Source organism: Carassius gibelio, chromosome B10 (assembly GCF_023724105.1).
Source record: "Carassius gibelio isolate Cgi1373 ecotype wild population from Czech Republic chromosome B10, carGib1.2-hapl.c, whole genome shotgun sequence".
Classification (NCBI taxonomy): Eukaryota; Metazoa; Chordata; class Actinopteri; order Cypriniformes; family Cyprinidae; genus Carassius; species Carassius gibelio.
In genome coordinates, this window is record NC_068405.1 from 21,072,350 (window position 1) to 21,092,544 (window position 20,195).

The 20,195-nt window shown below is 34.4% G+C and overlaps 2 protein-coding genes across 5 annotated transcripts; both read right to left on the bottom strand.

The window, feature by feature from the left end:
• LOC127966242 (STAM-binding protein-like A) lies at positions 1-7,543 on the bottom strand. The gene is made up of 10 exons (XM_052567106.1): positions 7,376-7,543; positions 6,684-6,898; positions 5,422-5,497; positions 5,225-5,320; positions 4,781-5,144; positions 4,562-4,686; positions 4,132-4,269; positions 3,906-4,018; positions 3,714-3,813; positions 1-1,689 (listed from the first exon to the last, which is right to left on the bottom strand). The coding sequence occupies exons 2-10, from the start codon at positions 6,884-6,886 to the stop codon at positions 1,633-1,635; spliced, it is 1,272 nt and encodes a 423-aa protein (XP_052423066.1). The 5' UTR covers positions 6,887-6,898; positions 7,376-7,543; the 3' UTR covers positions 1-1,632.
• A 798-nt stretch (positions 7,544-8,341) lies between these two features.
• On the bottom strand, positions 8,342-18,751 carry LOC127966751 (RNA/RNP complex-1-interacting phosphatase-like). Of its 4 annotated transcripts, none has more exons than XM_052567963.1 (10): positions 18,696-18,751; positions 12,701-12,767; positions 12,545-12,620; positions 12,331-12,462; positions 12,031-12,154; positions 11,253-11,313; positions 11,098-11,144; positions 10,941-11,016; positions 9,043-9,210; positions 8,342-8,941 (listed from the first exon to the last, which is right to left on the bottom strand). In XM_052567963.1, exons 2-10 carry the CDS (start codon positions 12,733-12,735, stop codon positions 8,653-8,655), a joined length of 1,008 nt encoding a protein of 335 aa, XP_052423923.1. In that variant the 5' UTR covers positions 12,736-12,767; positions 18,696-18,751; the 3' UTR covers positions 8,342-8,652. The 4 variants fall into 4 exon arrangements, with proteins under 4 accessions (XP_052423923.1, XP_052423922.1, XP_052423924.1 ...); XM_052567962.1 differs by lacking the exon at positions 18,696-18,751 and adding an exon at positions 13,062-13,092; XM_052567964.1 differs by lacking the exon at positions 18,696-18,751 and adding an exon at positions 13,062-13,092 and having other exon boundaries at positions 12,701-12,780.
• Positions 18,752-20,195: the final 1,444 nt, after the last annotated feature.

Genomic DNA, 20,195 nt, shown 5'->3' on the forward strand with positions numbered 1-20,195 from the left:
TTCTAGGTGTCAAAGCCTTTAATTAATAAATCTGACAAAACACCACAGGTGAGTAAGGTACATATTAAACTAATAATTATCACCATACTTCCCTAGTTAATTAATTACAGTAGTTTAAGACAATTTGTGAAGTGTCATACTGGTCTAAATATGCAAATAAAACATCTAATTAAATATGCATATTTTTGCATTAATGTACATAACCGAAAACAATAAACCCTTAAAAGTGTATTTTGGATATTTTATTTGCACTACTCTAAAAAGAAAACACGTTATGGAAACAAAATAGGCCAAAATTGAGCTTTCCCTCTAGTGTCTTGCCTTAGCAGATAATATTCAAGTGAAGATATGCTTGCATTTAATTATGTGTTAATAAAAAATGCAAAGCTTCAGAGTCCCACAAAATGAACCACATGACTACAGAACAGAATATTATATACCACATATGCATTAAGACTAACAACACTTAAAATGTTATGGAAAGCAACAGAGAATAGTTTAGCTGAAAGAACATGAAAATGAATATGTCTTTGTTTTCTATAATCATCTGCCTTCATGATCACAGTTTGATACATACTGAAGTAGCTATTTTATAAGAGATGAACAAAATCATAGTCAGACGTAAAGAATCAGCTTTTTCACGGTCAAGTGTTAGGTTAAATACAGAATCCAGTCTGTCTTGAAACTGGTTACAATGGCGTATGAGGATCTTTTAATCAACATAAAGATCTGAACATTTCCTGTATGACCAGAGGCAGAGCTAAAAACAACTGCATACTAAAAGAAAATGTAACTGCAGTATGCTATTAAATGGATGGCTTATGTGATCCTGTACATGAACCACATGTTTAAGCCTTCAGTCTTTTTAAAAAGGCCAAAATATGGATTGGCTAAGACAACACTGCAAAAAAAGTTCTTACTTGGCATTTTTGACTTGCTTTCCCATCACAAATATCTAAATGTGCTTAAATCAGGATATATGTGCTTGAGAAAGTTGAAAAAGGTATTTCTGAAAAATGTATCACAATCAAGTGAATTTATGCTTAAAGCAAGAAAAAATATGTCAATTGGGTATGAAAAATAATCATGTTTTTCTTTTGATTTGCACATATCTTTTTAGGTTTTAAGTATATAAACTCACTTAATTTTGTTCTTTTTTTTTTCTTTTTTCAGAAAACGATACTTGGTTTATTTTGTCATATTTGTATTGGATTTTTTTTTTTTTTTTTGCAGTGAACACTTAAATATGTACAGGTATTTATAGGTGAAGTGTGTAATTTCTGCAACATCGAACAGAATGAACTAGTTTTAAACAAAAGGAAGCTCACAGAAGCCATGCATTTCTATTTTTCCGTCACGTATTCTTGAGGTCACAACTTGTCTTTATTTTTGCAAATCCACTTGATGCTGCTAATGCTAGGAACTACACAGCTCAACTTCAAGCTCGTATTAGTCACATTTGGATATTACAGAATTAAACTAATAAATATAGACTGCTAAGATGTGATGATAGAGGCCCAGTGTCTTTGTAGCAATGTTCAGCAGGGACCTTCTTTGCCCTTTGGGAGCTTCTTGGCAAGTCGCTGTGAGGTCAAGAGCAAAGGCACATATTTTGAAGCAGAAGTGATGAAATCACCGTAAATCCATCACGTTCACACTTCCGTCTGTGATGGTGACGTGTTGACTAGCCTGAGCACAAAACACAGATGAAGATCATTCATTATAGTGCACATAAGGTTAAAGGACAAAGCAGATCAATAAAATGCAGTTTAAGGAGTAGTTAAATTAAAATTAACTGAAAACGTATTCTCCATCAGGCCATCCAAGATGTAGAGGAGTTTGTTTGTTCATCAAAACAGATATGGAGAAATTTAGCTTTACATCACTTGCTCACCAATGGATCCTCTGCAGTGAATGGGAGCCATCAAAATGAGAGTGCAAACAGCTGATAAAAACATCACAATAATCCACACCACTCCAGTCCAACAATTATCATCATGTGCATGAAAAACTGCATGTTTGTAATAAACAAATCCATCATTATGATCTTTTTAGCTTTTAATTAAAACCAGTAGCTTCTGGCTAAAATACGAGTCCTCTATAACATTGCTTTCTCCAGTGAAGTAATTTCATCTGAATCAGGAGAGAAATACGCACAGATCATGCATCAAAAATCAGTCCATTACAGCTTTAAACAATTACAGTGGTGGATTTTGATGTGGAAAGGAGATGGACTTTTTCCACTAGAGGAAGTGTTGTTATGAATTATAAACTGGATATTTTGGACAGAAACTACGTTTTTAAAGTTAAAACACTCTAATAATGGATTTGTTTACAAAGAAACGTTTTGCTTCACGCATGTTAATTAACGGACTGGAGTGATGTGGATTATTATGATGTCTTTATCAGCGGTTTGGACTCATTGGACTCACTGTGATGGCACCAATTCACTCCATAGGATCCATTCGTGAGCAAGTGATGTACTACTAAATTTCTCCAAAGCTGTTCCACTAAAGCAGTGGTTTTCAACCGGTGGTATTGCAGGTGGGCCGCCAATTATTTTCTGTTCATTTCCAGTCCATTCTAGGGCTGTGCGATTAAAAGAAAACATCCTAAAATCACGATTTGAGCGTGCGCGATTTCTAAATCGCTTTATACCACAATTTTCCGCGGCCCTGACCTCCCGTATCCGATCCCATCAGAATGCATTGCGCCTAGCTCGAGAACCGAGACTGGGCATATGCCTAACTCCAGGTTCACACACTGTCTGTGATGCGCCTTTTTTCTGAGCCAATGTTGACGGATCAGAGCGTTCTCACTGCGGTAAAAGGCTAGAAATAAAAACGTGCTATAATTCATGTCTAACACATGGGCATAGAGTGAATTTGTTAGTGAACAGGATGCAGTTTAAGTGAGAGGAGACACGTTTTAAGTGTGCACACTCTCTCCTCGCAAAGCAGCGTGTATCTGAGCAAGCACGACTGGTTTTGTGACAGAGCAAAGGAAATCTGCTGCGAACAGAGAGATTCGCACTCGTGCATTATTTTAATGTGCTTTCGCGTTATATTTATGTGCTCTCACTGCTGACCGCATACACATACTGCATACACACTGCAAACACCTGAGGCACCGCTACAATTAATGAGCTCTATGAACAATGCATGGCAAAAAAGAAAAAAAAGTCCCTGTATACAGGATTTTTTTTTTTTTGCCACAAGTCTATACATTTTTTTACATCTTCACTATAGTGATAATTTTGACTTATGTCTGTTCTAGAGATGACTTTTTGATAAAGCTCTGATTGGTTTTCTTTTGGAAATATGTTTCAAATTAATCCTGAATGCATTTATGACTGTAAAGGCATATCGATGTGTGTCACAATTGCAAAATTGATAAAAAAAATTGCAATAGTTTTTTTTTTGTTTTTGTTTGTCCATATCGCACAGCCCTAGTTTATTCAATAAATACGGTTTAAAATCTAGCTTCGGAGTACTAAGTTATTAACCCAACAATAGTGGGGTCAGTTAATTTTTTTGAAGTGGGCCGCGCAAACATATGTGTTTGGTTGTGTGGGCCGCGAGTTGAAAAAGGTTGGGAACCACTGCACTAAAGAAACAAAACTCATATCTCAGATGACCAATTTGAATGTTTTGAGTAAGCTATTCTTTTAAGTTCTTAAAGGGTTCACTGATCTCTAATCAGGCGTCACTCACAGAGAAGAGGGGCGGCTCTCTTGGATGCGGGTGGAATCCTCTTTGTTTGCAGGAACAGATCTCGTCCATCCCGTGGTCTGTCAGCCGAAAGTAGCCAGTCCTGGAGCGCAAGTGATCAGACTGTTATTTTTCCATTAATCATGCTTACTTATTACTCAAACTAATTAACATGGCGTTTAGCCAAAAACTTACTCATTAAATTTAGGTGAGCACACAATGGCTATAGACTCTGGAAGCATGATTTGATAAGAGCAATGTGTGTGCAGGTCCACACTGGATAAAAAGGCCGTCTGGGTCGGGTGAGTCTAATATATATATATATAAAAAAGAGAGAATGATTATTCTCAAGACACATAATTACAGTGATACTATAAAAATAAAACATAAAAAGTCTAGGACTATCCAGAAAACATCCTACATGAATCCAGCCCAGTGTGATGAGATCATTCTGATCCTGGATTAGGAAAAGTTCCTCCTCGTTCTCGGTGTCACAGTAATCTGGTCCTCCACACTGCTTGGGCACGATCACGTGTGTCACTGTGAAGGCGTTCTTCATCTGTGGAAGAAGACATCAAACCGTTTTGTGATTTGCTCATCATAAGACAGATTTCCTCAGATATGTTATTAAAGGTTTAAGGTTGCAGATTTAAGAGATAGTAAGATTTATATACACTTCTGTAGGGTTTTTTTTATTTTTTTTTAAAGAGATTAATACTTTTTTCCAGCAGGACTGCATTAAATCAACCAAAAACTATAATTATAATGTTTACACCAATTTCAGTTCAAATAAATGCTTTTCTTTTGAACTTGTGTCAGTCTGCTTGTGTCCGAGCATGTTTTGGACGTACCAGCTTGCCACACAGAATCCCACAGGTCTCCACGGTTCGTGCTGTGTTGGCATCTGCTAGCTTTAAAAATCTTTGGCAGAGCTCGGCGGGCACAAAGAGCTGCCGCAAGCCGTTTACCAGCGCACCTGAGAAAACGCATATAATCTCAACTTAATTACTGAACAGTTTAACATATGCATGTCAGCAGTGAATAAGGAAGTGTAAACTGAGAAGCCTCACTGTGTCCTGCACTGACTGGAACACTAGGCTTCAGTGAACGGTCAAACGCTGGGAGGGGTGTCGTTTGAGAGACATGGTTTGAGGTTCCTTCGGGGCTCGTCGGCGGTGAAAACGAGGCCTGCGGAGGTCCTTGAGCATCAGGCACCAGGAGATCTCTGGGAGAGATGGGTGATACCGGGACGCTGAACTCCTGCATGATGCGCTGGCGCTCCTTCTCCAGCTGCTGCCTGCGGATCATCTCCTCAAAGGCACTGAACTGCTCCTGCTCGCGCTGACGCTGCTGCTGCTCGGCCTGTCTCTGCTTCTCTGCCTCCTGCTCGCGCTGCTTGGCCACTTCTCGAGCCCGGGCCTCATCCTCCCCTCGCTGCCAGGAGTCACACACCCGTCAATAAACACTATTACTTTAATTCATTTGAAGGTATCATTTAAGAAATATCTGTCCACCTTTCGGATGAGATATTCGGCGTGTTCTTTTTCGTAGTGCTTGAGAAGCAGCTTTTTCAGTTCCTCAGCTTTCGGAAAAGCAACTTCCTTTAATTTCTAGAATGGGAAATAAGGGATATTCATTAGCTTGAGATATTCTCTGACATTTGCATGCTTTATTAAACATTTAACTTTCTCCAGGAAGAGGAAAATCATACCTTCATCGTATCTTTCTTCTCAGGAATGTTGGCGGTTTTATATTCACGATGTTTAGGAAGTTTTTCAATAAACAACCTAAAAGGAAGTAAAACGCAGGAACATTATTGATTATTTTAAAAATATTATCATTCAGTTATAATATTTATACATATTTATTATCTATATAATATGTTCTAAAAATGTAATTTTATTATATTAACTTATTTTTATTTTTATTCATACACACACAATATATATTTTTTATATATTAGTTTTGATGTTTAATAAATGTTTCTTTATTTCCTAGTATATTAAGAAACATATTTCTAGTAAATAACAAGATCACACAAATGGTTTTATGACTTTTAATGTTTTACGTTTTTATGAAATGTATGAAATTTATGAAATTTAATGAAATTTATGGGAAAAAAAATGTATGCATTTAGCAGACGCTTTTGTCCAAAGCGACTTACAATACATTCAGGCTATCAATTTTTACCTACATAAAAAAATATTTTATTTAATTTTTTATTGTTATAAATAAAAGGAAGCAAAATAAGAAAACTTTCAAATAGAAAAATATTTTAGCCATGCATATTAATAATCAAAAATGTATTTCATTTATTAACAGTAGGAAATTTAAAAAAGATATTTATGGAACATGATCATGTTTAACATCCTAATGATTTTTTGGCATAAATAAATAAAAAAAGGATAATTTTGACCCATACTGTGCATTTGCTATTGCTACAATTATACTCATGCTATTTATGTCTGTTTTCTTTTTTTTATTTTTTGCTCCAGGGTCATATATTGTATATACAGAATAGTTATTAGTTATTATTTTATGTACTTTTGAAATCTATTTAAATTTGATGCTTATACAATGTTTAATTCTAACTATTTATAATAAACAGCAAAATCACTCAAATCAGAGTTTCAAACCATCTACACATCTTAAATTTTGTTTTTGAAACAGGATTGCAAAAATGGCAAATCTCATAAAATAAATAGAACATAAAACAGATCAGCCTACATAACGTTTAGTTTGACCTCCTAACAATAACGATCAATATTTATGGAGGTTAAGCACCTCTTTTCACTTATCAGTAGCTGAAAAAGTGGGGAAAAAAAATTAATTTAAGAGTATAGGCCATATTTTGTACGCTACTAATGGCAATTTTCCATCAGGAGAGTGAACAGTGAAATGAATCTGATATGTGGAATCAATAACCAACCTGCCAGGCATTTGGCACTTCCAGGCTGCTCTTGCTGTACTTACGTGATGTACTTATTGTAAAGGATGAATGCATGCTCGACATTCCCCTCCTCTGCATAGATGTTGGCCATTCGGATGATTTCCATCCCGGAGCGGAAGTACCGGCGGGGGGGCACGTCCTCGCTGACGTCCACAGAGCTGCCCAGCTTGATGAGAGCGCGGAGCCTCTCCTCAGACGGCAGACTGGAGTCACTCTGCTCAGACATGATGGCTCCTGCCTGCAGATCAATAACACACTTTAACATGCTGTCACAACAAGGTTATGATGTAGATACTCTAAAAAGAGGTAGATACTCTAAAAAGAGGTAAAACGCATTTGGGCACTTTAAAATGTCTGAAAGTCACTGCATCAGACATCAAAATATGAAATCAAGTATTACTGTAACATGCTTATAAATGGTCTTTACTCAGAACTCGAACAGGTGTCGTTGTTTTATAATAAAACGAATGTCATTTGGTTTGATCATTTGTTTTCGAATTAATTTACTTTTCTACATTGCTAATATGTCAAAATACTTTTTATGTAATGTATACATTATAAATAATGTATATATATATATATATTTAAATAAGCTGACGATACTCGACTTTAACTTTAAATGAGTCTGGTGGCACCCGTTATTGACAGGCCAACCACCAGGAACAAACAATGATAGCAAGAGAAGTCTCGCATGAAGGTAAAATCACTCTCCTACCTGATTACACCGCACTTCTTTAAGCTTTTAAAGATGCTTTGATCTCATATATCTTCGTTTTATTTAGACATTGTGAAAACAAAGCGTGTAGTGTTCAGATTAGCTGTAATATCACAAGACTGACTTCCTGCATCGGAAATACCCCGCCCACCGCAGTCAGCTGACGGTGAAGTCATGCCTCACGTTGACCAATCACGAAGCACTTCGAAGCATATTTTTAGAACTTTGTGATTCTATCACTATGACGCTTGTATGTTCCTTCAGGATGATGGAACTCGAATTTATGTACCGCTACAAAAATACAATAATGCTGTTGCTTTTACACAGAAAGACACTTATTTATATCTAACAAAATATTGAAATCTGAAATTTGTTGCTTACTTCTATTCGAGGTAAAATTGTATTTAAAAATAACTAAATTCTTACATTTTTAAATAATTATGAAAATCTAAGATTTTAATTGACCAATGTTAAAAAGGTTAGTCATATTTTCTCTCTCTCTCTCTCTATACATGTCATTGTACTTGAGTATTATATTGTACATTTTTAATGTCAAATAATTATTAAAATAACTTATAACTAAATTAAAGAACTTTTTGTAATATTCCATAAAAACAGCAATTATTGTTTCGTATATTTAAATAACAATTTTCGTACATTAACAGTTGTGATGCCCAGATATCTGCTACTTATTATCAAGTTTTCTAAAACCACAAGAAAAGGTTTTGCATAATTACAAGTGATTGTGCAGTTAAATCTTTTATTAGGTTGATTAAGCACTTCGAGTGCCTAGAAAAGCACTATATAAATATAAGGAATTATTATTATCTCGACCTGGGTTCTCTCGGATCACAGAGAACATAGCCTAAATAATAGATCACAACAGCCAGAATATTTTAACTGATAAAAAAAAAAAAAAAATACAAAATGTGTAAAATATAATAAAAGATAATAAAACAACTGTAATTGCACTTGCAATGCTGTTTAATATTTCACTTCATTTAAAACAAAAGGAAAGATAGATCAGCAGCAGTTATAGATTATGTGTGTGTATTATATTTGCTGGATAAAATGACCTTCTAACAGATAACCATGACAAAACTTAGTAGTAAAATAATTAGAGTCTAATAAAATAGTCGACCTCTTTAGGAGACCAAATTCATCGAAGAAAAAGTATGGTTCCTCCACAGAGAGAAACATTTAACCATCGGACTGGCGGTTTGTGTTCAGAAAAAGCAGTCCAGCAGTTCAGGTTGAAAATGTGAAGTCTCTTTGTTTCACTGAGGAGTCCTATCTTTCGGACCTTTCCTGTGTCTATATCGAGGTTTTCGGTGATGCCCTGGAGGTCTCGTGGATCCCCCTGGAGGCGCGCCTGGATTCTGGAATGGTTGGTCAAACCTGTCGAAGGGAAGCGGAGGTGGATAATGTCCCAAGTGGAATCCTCTGACGCTCTGGTTGGGAAAACAGGGTCTCACGCCCTGCGGTGGATGAGGAATCAAGGGCGGACGGAAGAACTGCTGCTCAGGTGGTCTGAACCAAGTCATGTTGTTCTTCTGGTGAAACGGTCTGAGAAGAAATTGTGAGATTGAGTAAAGGAACAGCTTTCATCTAGGAAGATAGACCATTTTTATATCATATTGTCTAAAGATTTGATGATTTGAGCTTACAAAAACGGATTATTGGGTTCCCCGTGCCATGGATGATGCCCTTGTCCATTAAAAGAAGGATCATGGTTATGCTGTTCCCTTCGATGATGATGATGAGGAGGAGCATCTTGTGGCTCCGTTGCAAGTCCCTGGGCGGGTTCTTGGACTGGTTCCTCCATTCCCTCATTGCTGCACAAAAAAAATTGCAACGTTAATTTCAGTAAGTCATCTTTTTTTTTAAATGGAACAGTTGATTGAACATTTAGACAAATTATAAAGTAAAATCTAAAAAAGTCTGCATGTGTGTTATGTTTTGTATCATATTCGATACATTAGGGGTTTTTATGGCTCATATAGTAGGACATATTTAAAATATGAAACTCAATTGAGAAGGAAAAAACTGAGCCCAAATTGAGCAAATTTATGCATTTATATTTATGCAATTATCCAAATTTATCCAAAGCGACTTACAGTGCATTCAGGTTATAAATTTTTTTCTGTGTTTGTTCCCTGGGAATTGAACCCACAACCTTTTGCGCTTCTAACGCAATGCCCTAAAACAGCAACAGGAACATATACAAATATATACAATTTGGTGAAGTTGCTGGGCATGAAGTGCCAAACGATATCACGATTCTCAGCTTCAAGAAGGTCGTCAGGAATTTTCTGCGTGATAATGAAATCAATGGTAAGTTATAGTTAATTAAATTAAGGTGAAAACCAAAATTACTTTAATTCACAACCATCCAAAGGTTTGGGGCTGGTAAGATCTTTTAAAATGTCATTGAAAAAATGGTTCCTGTGATGGTAAATCTGAATTTTTCAGCAGCCATTACTTCAGTATCACATGATCTTTCAGAAGTCGTTCTTCTTATGCTGGGTACACACCAAAAGATTTTTTACATAAGATTTTCAAAATGTGTCAGACCACAAACATGAGGATAAAATATCCTAGATTTAAACGTTTTGCTCCTATAGTGTATGGTGTGCCATGATGTGACAAAGACAGCACACCACACACAAACAGATTTTCTACCAGAGTCTTGACTGTGAACAACAGGAAATCTTGCAAAACCTCGCGAGACTTCAGAATAAGCATTGCGGACGATATGCAGGAAGAAATTGCAATGATAGTGTTAGGAATGATTTTTTACATGACACATTATATAAACATTAGTGCTGTTGGCACAACTCAACAAGCTGATTCTCCATCTCCGCTTCAGACCAAGGGAAAATCTGATAAAATAATCTGTAGAACCATCAAGATACCCGGGACATAGCTAGGATTGTCTGAAGAGACTAAATCTGCCCAAAATCAGCCTAATTATCTTTTGGTGTGAAAATCTGTTTGTGTGTGGTGTGCTGTCTTTGTCACATCTGATATGGTCAAAAGCATGAAATTCTGATAACCTGTAATGTAAATAATATAACAGCATAACTGACTACTTGCATAAAATGCATATAAAATATCACTTGTCATCTTAGTAAAATGATAATAAATGCTTAGTTTTTATTGTGGGAGGCAAAACATATAATGCAATCCAATACAATGATTAAGAGATGAACAAACAAACATTTCTTAAAAGACTGATGATCATAATTGATAGTGACATGACTTTTCTGGTGTATGAATAATCAAGTAACCCAAGTTGTTTCAGTCCAGCAAATGTTTATCTTGGATATTACAAACAAAATAAAAGTTCTTACGTTTACTTTTTAAAAAGTGGTAAAGATTACAAAGAAACAAAATGTGTGTATCATGACCTGAACATTTCTATATTGCTAAGCTATAACTAAGCACCAAGGCATGTAGTAGATTAGTTTTAATCATGCTGACAATTTAGAGGCCTTAAAAAGTAATGCATTAAATATAATACAGTGTACTTTACATGGCTCTAATGACATGCAGAAGAGCTCACCTTCTCTTGTGCCCCATCCTCAGGTCTTCGAGATAATTCTGCCTCTCAATTGAGTGTCCCCTTGATTCATTGAATACTTGGAAGAAATCAGAGCATTCAAATAAAAATACCTAAAAGCATGCAAATACATACAGTAAGTTTAAGTGAGCTTACTTACAATCAATCGCTTTTTGGGGGTTCATCCCATCAACATCGATTAGGTATCTATGACACAATATTTAACAGTGACAACTGCTGGATGTACTCGTCTGAAGACAAAGTTAAGAGATCTTGAACATGGAAAAAGAGCAAAAAGAATGTCATTTTACTCACCGACATATTAAATAGCCGGTGCGGTTCAAACCATGCGTGCAATGAACACCAATCAGCTTATCTGTTCAAAAAAGTAAAGAAAAAAGTTAAATAAACATATAAAATGGCATTTTTCTCAATGAAACGAGATATTAAAAATTAGGATGGGTCATTAAAATAAAATAAGAACAGCATTCAAAATGTTTGCATTTTGATTAGCATTATTTGTCTTTTGAATAACATGCATTGATGTTTGATTTTATTGTTCACTATACAACCAGGAACATTATTATATTTTTATTCAGCAAGGATGCATTCAATTAATCAAGTGACATTTATAATGTTACAAAAGATATCAATTTCTAATAAATGTTTATTTTTTTTACTTTCTATTAATCAAGAAACCCTGAAATCCATACAAATATTAAGCAGCACAACTGTTTTCAACATTAATAATAATAATAATACATTTTTGGAGTATCAAATCAGCATGCTAGAAGAACGACTTCTGAAGGATCATGTGATACTGAAGTAATGGCTGCTGAAAATATTCATATTTACCATCACAGGAATAAATTCTATTTTAAAATGCATTCAAATGGAAAGTAGTTATTTTAAATTGTAATAATATTTCAGAATTTGTACTGTATTTCTGATTACATAAATGCAGTCTTGGTGAGCATACTAGTTTTTTTTTCAATAACATTTTAAAAGATCTTACCGACTCCAAACCTTTGGATGGTTGTGAATTAAAGTAATTTTGGTTTTCACCTTATTAATTTACTTAATTATAACTTACCATTGTTTTCATTATCACGCAGAAAATGCCTGACGGCCTTCTTGAAGCTGAGAATCGTGGCATCGTTTGGCACTTCATGCCCTGCTGTGAAGATCTTCAGGTGGTACAATGTGTTTGGCAAATCCTGAAACAAACACAATCACATTTTTCGAGACAATAAATACAACCATGTCCCTCCACCCTGACAAAAAACACATCAACTCCAATCTCGTTAAGCTGGATTCTTCAGCAGGGAGGAGCAGTTTACACCTTCATGAGGAGAAAATATTATTAGCTATTTATTAAGTCTTCAATCCCTACCTCTACTCTGTAATAGCGAGTTGTGAAGGTCAGATCGATGATGAGACCCAGTTCTTGTCCTTCCTTCTCCAACATATGCACAAGATCAAACGGTCCAAAGACTTCTGACTGCTTTAAATGATATCTGAAAGACTACAACAAAAAGCACTGGAATTAAATCTAAGCTCTCACACACACTTCAAACAGGTGGAGGATTTGTCAAATGTCTTCAGACCTGTTTTAAGGGGACTTTAAAGGCGATGAAGCGGGTTCCAGGGATCCGTTTACCCACTGCTGTATAGTCTGTCCATCTAAAGGAGACACACAACTTTAGCAAACGATCCTAGAAGCTTAACTTCAGTTAATGAACGAAGTTATAAAAAAAACTAGCCTGTCAGGAACGGCATTTTTCTTTTTTGCAGGCATGTCTTCACAGCAGCTGCTTGGCCCATACACTTCTGCAAAACACAGCTGTGTCTGATTACATACACATCGTAAGCAGAACTCGTACAAACTCTAAAACATGAACTATTTAAGAATGAGTTTGTTTACGTGTCAGATATGAGAGATAAGTATCAGACACCGGTTAGGTTTCACTTTTCGCTATGACCAAAACAAACTTCATTTAACAGATTCTGGCTTAATCAGTCTCTTTAAGCGTGTCCACGCCTCGTATTCCATCACAACATATATTATAATTAAATACAATAAAGAATAATTAAATTTACTGAAAAGTAAACCACTATCGTTACCTCTGTAAGATTCTCCCACTTCCACGTTACCGACACTTTTTTTTTTTTTTTTTTTTTTTTTTTTTTTTTTTTTTTTTTTATTGTGATTGCAAACAATACAAAGATGACATCAATTATATACAACTTTGTGTAGAGTACACAATATGTATCAACAATATGTCATCTGAATATACAAAACAAACATACAATTTAACAATTGCTAACATGAAAAATAAAAAAAAAGAACATGAGGGTAAGATATTGATTTATATTTCAAGTAGATTATACAAATTAAAGTCATTACAAATTGAAGTTGTTTTTCTAGCTTTCTTATTTACAGAGGATGAAATAGTATTAAGATACATTTTAAATTCTTTCCGAAAAACAAGAAAAATTGGTTTGTTGTTGGTGAATTTACATTTATGGATATAGAATTTGCCAAGAAAATAAATTAAATTTATAACAAAACAAGATTTGTTGTTATTTGAATCAGAATCAAAGTGTCCAAAAATAATATCTTTAAAAGTAACAGATATGTCTTTTTGGATATTATTTTTAATAAATGTTTCTACATCTTTCCATAGATGTTCAGCATAGGAACATGTCCAAAATAAGTGAAAAACAGTTTCTGTGTGAACTTGGCAGAATGAGCATCTTGTCTCAATATTGTTTTTATATTTAATCATAAAATAATTAACAGGGTAAAATTTATTTAGTATTTTAAATGATACTTCTTTCACTTTATTGGTGAGAAAATATTTTTGTTGTAAAGACCAAATCTTTTTCCACTTTAAATTTTTAAATAAATTATTCCAGTAAGAGATTGCAGGAGATAGTGAGATAATATCTTCAGTAAAAAGGGATCTAACTTTCTTATTTCTATCTTTTTTTCCTGAAAAACATATTTGACCTATTGCAGTGTCTACTGGCTCAGGGAAAGCAATGTTTATTGTAGTAGATTGTTTGTAGTTTTTAAAAAGCATACAAATTCCTGATGGTATTGCTCCCATAACTATTGCAAATTCTTTGGGAGTAACTGGCATGTTGTATTCTGAAAGAAATTCTGCATAATTCATTAGTAATCCTTTGTCATTAAATAACTGACAAACTAAAAGTAATCCATTATTAAACCACCGATCAAAAAATAAAGTTCTATTTTTGTATAAAATATTCTGGTTGTTCCAAATAAAGAATTTATGGGGAGTGAAATTATGTTTATATATTAAAGCCCATGCCAAAAGAACCTGTTGGTGGAAATTTGAAAGTTTGATAGGAATTTTTGATAAGCTATAGTTGCACATCAATAAAAATTTTATACCTCCAATATATGAAAAAGTTTGTTGAGGGAAAATATTCCAGATAGAGTCTTGATTTTTCAAAAATCGATGAAGCCAATTTATTTTGAAAGTATAATTTAAGGAACTAAAATCAATAAAGTTTAAACCACCTTTGTCGTAAGAATTTAAAATTACAGATTTCTTCATATAATGGCATTTATTTTTCCAGACAAAATCTGTTAGAGCTCTATCAATCAATTTACATGTAGGCTTATCTACATATAGAGATTGTGCGGCATAAGAGAGGCGTGAAAGTCCCTCAGCCTTAGTGAGCAAAACTCTTCCTTTAATAGATAGATTCCTTTGAAGCCAGCAATTAAGTTTTTTCTTAGTTTTTTCAATAATCGGATTAAAGTTTGTTGTACATCTATTTTTTTCTTTAGTTATTTCTATACCAAGATATTTAACAGTGCTTTTAACAGCTATGCCACATATTAAAGAGAGATTACAATTTTTAATGGGAAATAATACGCATTTATCAATATTGAGATTTAAACCAGAAACTTTAGAAAATGACTGAAGGATATTTAAGGCTACTGGGATTTGAGAGGAATCTTCCAAAAACAATGCTGTGTCGTCAGCCAACTGACTAATGATTAATTCTGCATTTCCAACAGTGATTCCTTTCAGGTTACTGTTTTTAATATGTAAATTGAGAAATTGCACTGCAATTAAAAACAGATAAGGAGACACTGGGCATCCTTGACGAACACCACGATTTAGAGAAAACCTGGGAGAGGTGCCGTTTTTCAGTTTAATTGAACTATTTCCATTTACATATAACATTTTAACCATCTTACAAAAATAATCACCAAAACCAATTTTTTGAAGTGCTTGAAATAAAAAACCATGTTCCAAAGTATCAAATGCTTTATAATAATCTAAAAAAAAGATAAAGCTGTCATTAGAAATTAAATCAGAATAATCTAAAATATCTAATATTAATCTTATATTATTAGATATATGTCTATTTGGCATAAAGCCAGATTGTGTTTCATCGATAATAGAAGGTAACACTCCCTTTAATCTTTTAGCCAGTACTAAAGCAATTATTTTATAATCATTGTTTAACAATGTTATTGGACGCCAATTATCTAATAAAGTAATATTTTTACTTGGCTTGGGAATTAAAGTGATCAGCCCTTGGCATAATGTGGGTGGAAGAAACGATTTATTTATGCTTTCCTTAAATACGTTTAACAAAAAAGGGGCTATGTTTTTACTGAACATATGATAGAATTCTGATGTTAGACCGTCTGTACCAGGGGACTTATTCGTTTTTAAAGATTTAATTGCTTCCTCGATTTCTTTTAAGTTAATGGGAGAATCACAAATGGTTTGATCAGTGTTACTTAATTGATTAATGGAAAATAATGACTCAAAAAAATCATGAGCATGTTGTTTGTTAAATTTAGAGGTGTACAAATCGTGATAGAATTTAGCACAAAAATTTGCAATGGCCTTTTGGTCTTCACAGAGAGATCCATTGATTAGTAGCTTTCCAATCAAATTTGTTTTCATTTGTTGTTTTTCTAGTCTAAAAAAATATGAAGAGTTTTGCTCACCTTCCTCGATCCATCTTTTTCGTGATCTTACAAATGCTCCCTGAGCCTTTTCTTTATAAAAGTCATCTAGAACATTTTGATGCTGAACAAGCTCAACTTTTTCAGCATCAGACAGAACCATTTTAGATAGAAGATTTGAGATTTTATATATTATAATGTTCTCTTCATTTTTTTTCTTTTTAGCCAATTTGCTACTAAAAGTACGCAAGTATTTACCAATTTCATGTTTCATCAATTCCCAATTACTACAAAAATTGTTTTCCTCATTAGCTTTTTCAAAATATTTAGTGATTATGAAATTAATTTTATCCTTTACTTCATTATACTTAAGCAATGAAATATTCAACTTCCAATATGAGGTAGTTCTATGTAAATTAGCAGTATTTGATAGAGGAATGCGTATAGAGATGCATTTGTGATCAGAAAGTGGTGATGGAATAATATCAGAAGATACATTGTTTAAATCTCTAGAGATAAGCCACATATCGATACGTGATTGGTTTGAGAAGGAATTATTGTTCCACGTAAATAGTTTTTGAGAAGGATGAGTTTCTCTCCAACTGTCAAGTAAAGAAAATCGCTGCATAAACCTCTTCAAGTACAAACTAGAATTATCAGGAGACTTTGGAGGCCATCTGTCTAAGACGTTATCCAAAGCTACATTAAAATCCCCTCCAAAAACTAAATAAGAATTTGGATATTTGGTTAGCAAATTTAACACATGTTCTTCCACTTGATCAATAAGTTTTTCATTATTTTTTTGTTGATTAAACCCATAAATATTAACAATAATAATGGTTACATTCGAAATTTCCAATACAAGACAAATATAATGTCCACCAGGATCACAATTAGAACATACAATCTTCCCATCAAAACGGTTTTTAAGAATACAGACACCAGCTGAGTTACTTGTTCCATGAGCCATCCATAAATCAGATCCCCACTGAGATCTCCAGAAATTACAATCCTCTTTGGTTGAGTGGCATTCTTGCAAAAAACAAAAGTCAGACTTAAATTGTTTAAGAAACAAAAAAATTGCTTTCCTTTTTATAATGTTTCTTAACCCTCTAGTGTTGAAAGAAATTATAGATAGAGACATAAAGGAAAAAAGAAAGGACTACAATAGAAGTAGAGTATATTGGTCTCTGAAAATGTGTTAACACACGTAAAATGATGAGAACAGCAAACTCTATATTAATACAAATAAAGTAGTGCAATTCAGAATTTAGACATCAACATCTAAATCTATTTATGTAGTGTAAATACAGCCAATATAATAATAAAACCATCAATGTTGTTGGCTTAGTTTTTTTTTTTTTTTTTTTTTTTTTTTCTCCTCCACAAGGAGAAATATAAAAACATATTCCTGAGATTAGATTGCCTTCTAAGTTATAAAAGAAAAAACAAAAACAAAACAAATCTCCAGAGTATCTTTTTCTCAAAATTATACAAGTAATTATAACTTAGAATGGTAGTAATTATAATAAATACCTTCAAAATACCAACTAAAAATAAAATATATATATTTGGACTTTGCATTCTTTTAAGGGAAAAAATAAATTAAACCTAAGGGCAAAAATCTCTAAATTAAATAGCCTCTCATTAACCCACGGTTTCGGCACAAAGTGAAACAAGTTTCATGTATATCAGGTCAGCTAAATGAAGTTTCAGGCTGGAGGGAATATTTCAATTCCTTCTACAAACGCCCTACCTCCAATAAAGTAAGCACGCTTATTATTTTGTCTTGCTTTTTCCACTGCCGGCCATAATTTGTTTCTCCTCTCTTTATCTGCAGGAGATAAGTCCTCAGATATTTTCAGGCCGTTTTCCCTGAGAAAAGTAGACTCCTTTGCTGTACGCCACACAGCGTCGCGATAAAATCGGGAGGCAAATTGAACAATAACTCCTCGAGTTTTGTTCGGCTGCTTGCGACCAAGTCGGTGTACAATATCAATGGCGTTCGGAAGTTTGTCTCTGTCCTCTGGCAGGAGTCGCTGACACAACTGGATCACCTGTAGTCGAACATCTTCTCTCTCCTTCTCGGGGACTCCGTAAATTCTTAAATTCCAACGTCGCGAATAACTTTCCAGATGTGCTAGTCTTCTCTCCTGCTCAGAGGTAGTCTGCTCCATTTTGCCCATCTTGGACTCCACTGCACCGCACTTGGTTTTCAGACAGTTAACCTCTTCGCTCATAAATTCGATTGCTTCTTTGACACTTGTGATTTGCTTGGTGTTTTCATTTATTACCTCCTTCATGTTGGTAATCGCGCGTGTGTTTTCTCCTATGATTTTCTCCAGGGAATCAGATCGAGTGTTTATTAACTGAGAAAGTGCTCCAAGTTGAGAGAGCACGTCAGCAATCTCAGATTGATTAGTCTTCCGTTGTTTGGCGGCAGGAGATTTGCATGGCGTGTCTAAAAGTGAAGGAAATTCCTCCTCGCACAACATGAACTCGTCAGAAATTGCATCTACCTGTAAATCTGTCTTGACGTAATCATGCAGGTTTTCTGTCGCAAGATTATTAGAGGCTTGCAGCGCTTCATAATTAGTTTTGATTGCAGGACTAGTGGTAGCCTGTGAAGCGTTCTTTGTTTTCCTTTTTTCGGACTTGCCCATTGTGTCACTCTTTACTAGAAGAACATTTATTTATAAATTGCTATTTGAAGCTATTTGAAAGTAATTTAGACTTATTCTGACAGCACTAAAAGTAAATTTCACCATTTGAGTTTGCAGAGCACATCAACTCACATGTTTCTAGAGCGCCATCTTGAACCGCCCCACGTTACCGACACTGAGTCGCGTGCCCTGCTCCAGCTGACGTCATTCATCTGCTGGGAACTGCGCGCTCTGCTGCCGCGCTCAGGTCGGGAGGGGAACCTGCAGCCCGACCACAACTGAAGCGCTTGGATGGTCATTCGAGGCTGGCTTTCTGCTTGTGGTATATTTTTATGTAACAGCCGTTAACTGTATAAAATGACTGTTGTTTTACGATTATAATATTGTCAAGCACTGTTCACACCAAGGACGATAAATATTAAAAAGCCAGCGAAAGCGCAAAATCAGATAAGATCATTTCATGTTCTTATCAGGCTGGTGTGATTGTATCAAATGTAATATATATATATATATATATATATATATATATATATATATATATATATATATATATATATATATATATATATATATATATATATAATTTGTTTTTTGGAAGGTGCATTCAAAATCCACTTGGCTCAAAAAAAAAAAAAAAAAAAAAAAAAAAAAAAAAAAACGTGTTAGGGCTGCTACACTTTTACTGCAGTAAAACCATGGTTGATTTTTGTAAAGGTTTGAATGGGCATGAGATTTGAATCCAAATTCAAATGGAACAAAAGTCACTAAAGTCTTGTGCCACTCAGAAAAAAAAGGAAGGATGAAGGTTAAAGGGGTGTAAATGAGATCCCAGTCAGTTTGGGGTTGCTCCATCCCCTCTCTTTTTGTCCCTTCAACACTTTTTAATTGAGTAATAAATGAATCATTAATATATATTAATATAACTAAATTTACTTTTACACTTTTTAGAGTGCAAGAATGAATATGGCTCTGAATATTATTTTGAGTAACTTGATAACACAATGAGTAAACATTATAAACTTGAACTATTTGAATGCATGGTAGAAGAAAGAACTGAACTCTCACACACCAGGAAACACTTGACAGACTGGGGAAGTCAGACACACATACAGGAAAAGCTGCAATGTAAGAAATCTAAAGCAATGTTTCTCTGGAACCACTTGTTATATAATCATTGGCTGGTTGGACTTGGTTTCAAATATAATTTGTTTATTAGAATAGCTGTTGGCCAGTGCTTATTTTTGTATGTTAACTTCTTGATAATTGTTTAGATCAGAGGAGGTAAGTTGTTCTGAACATTATGTAGAACAACTTTAACACTAACTGAAACCCGCAGACAGTGGGAGTTTGATTCTTTACCAAGAAAGAAGACAGACGAGGGGAATGCAGTGTGAAATTATCATATAAATTAGATACATGCCACCAAACCACGTGTCCGGTTTAGTCTATAGCTGTGAACTCCAGATTATGTCTTTCAATTTTATACTGAATATATATATATATAGTATAGACCAAAAGTTTGGACACACCTTCTCATTCAAAGAGTTTTCTTTATTTTCATGACTATGAAAATTGTAGAGTCACACTGAAGGCATCAAGGGCTATTTGACCAAGAAGGAGAGTGATGGGGTG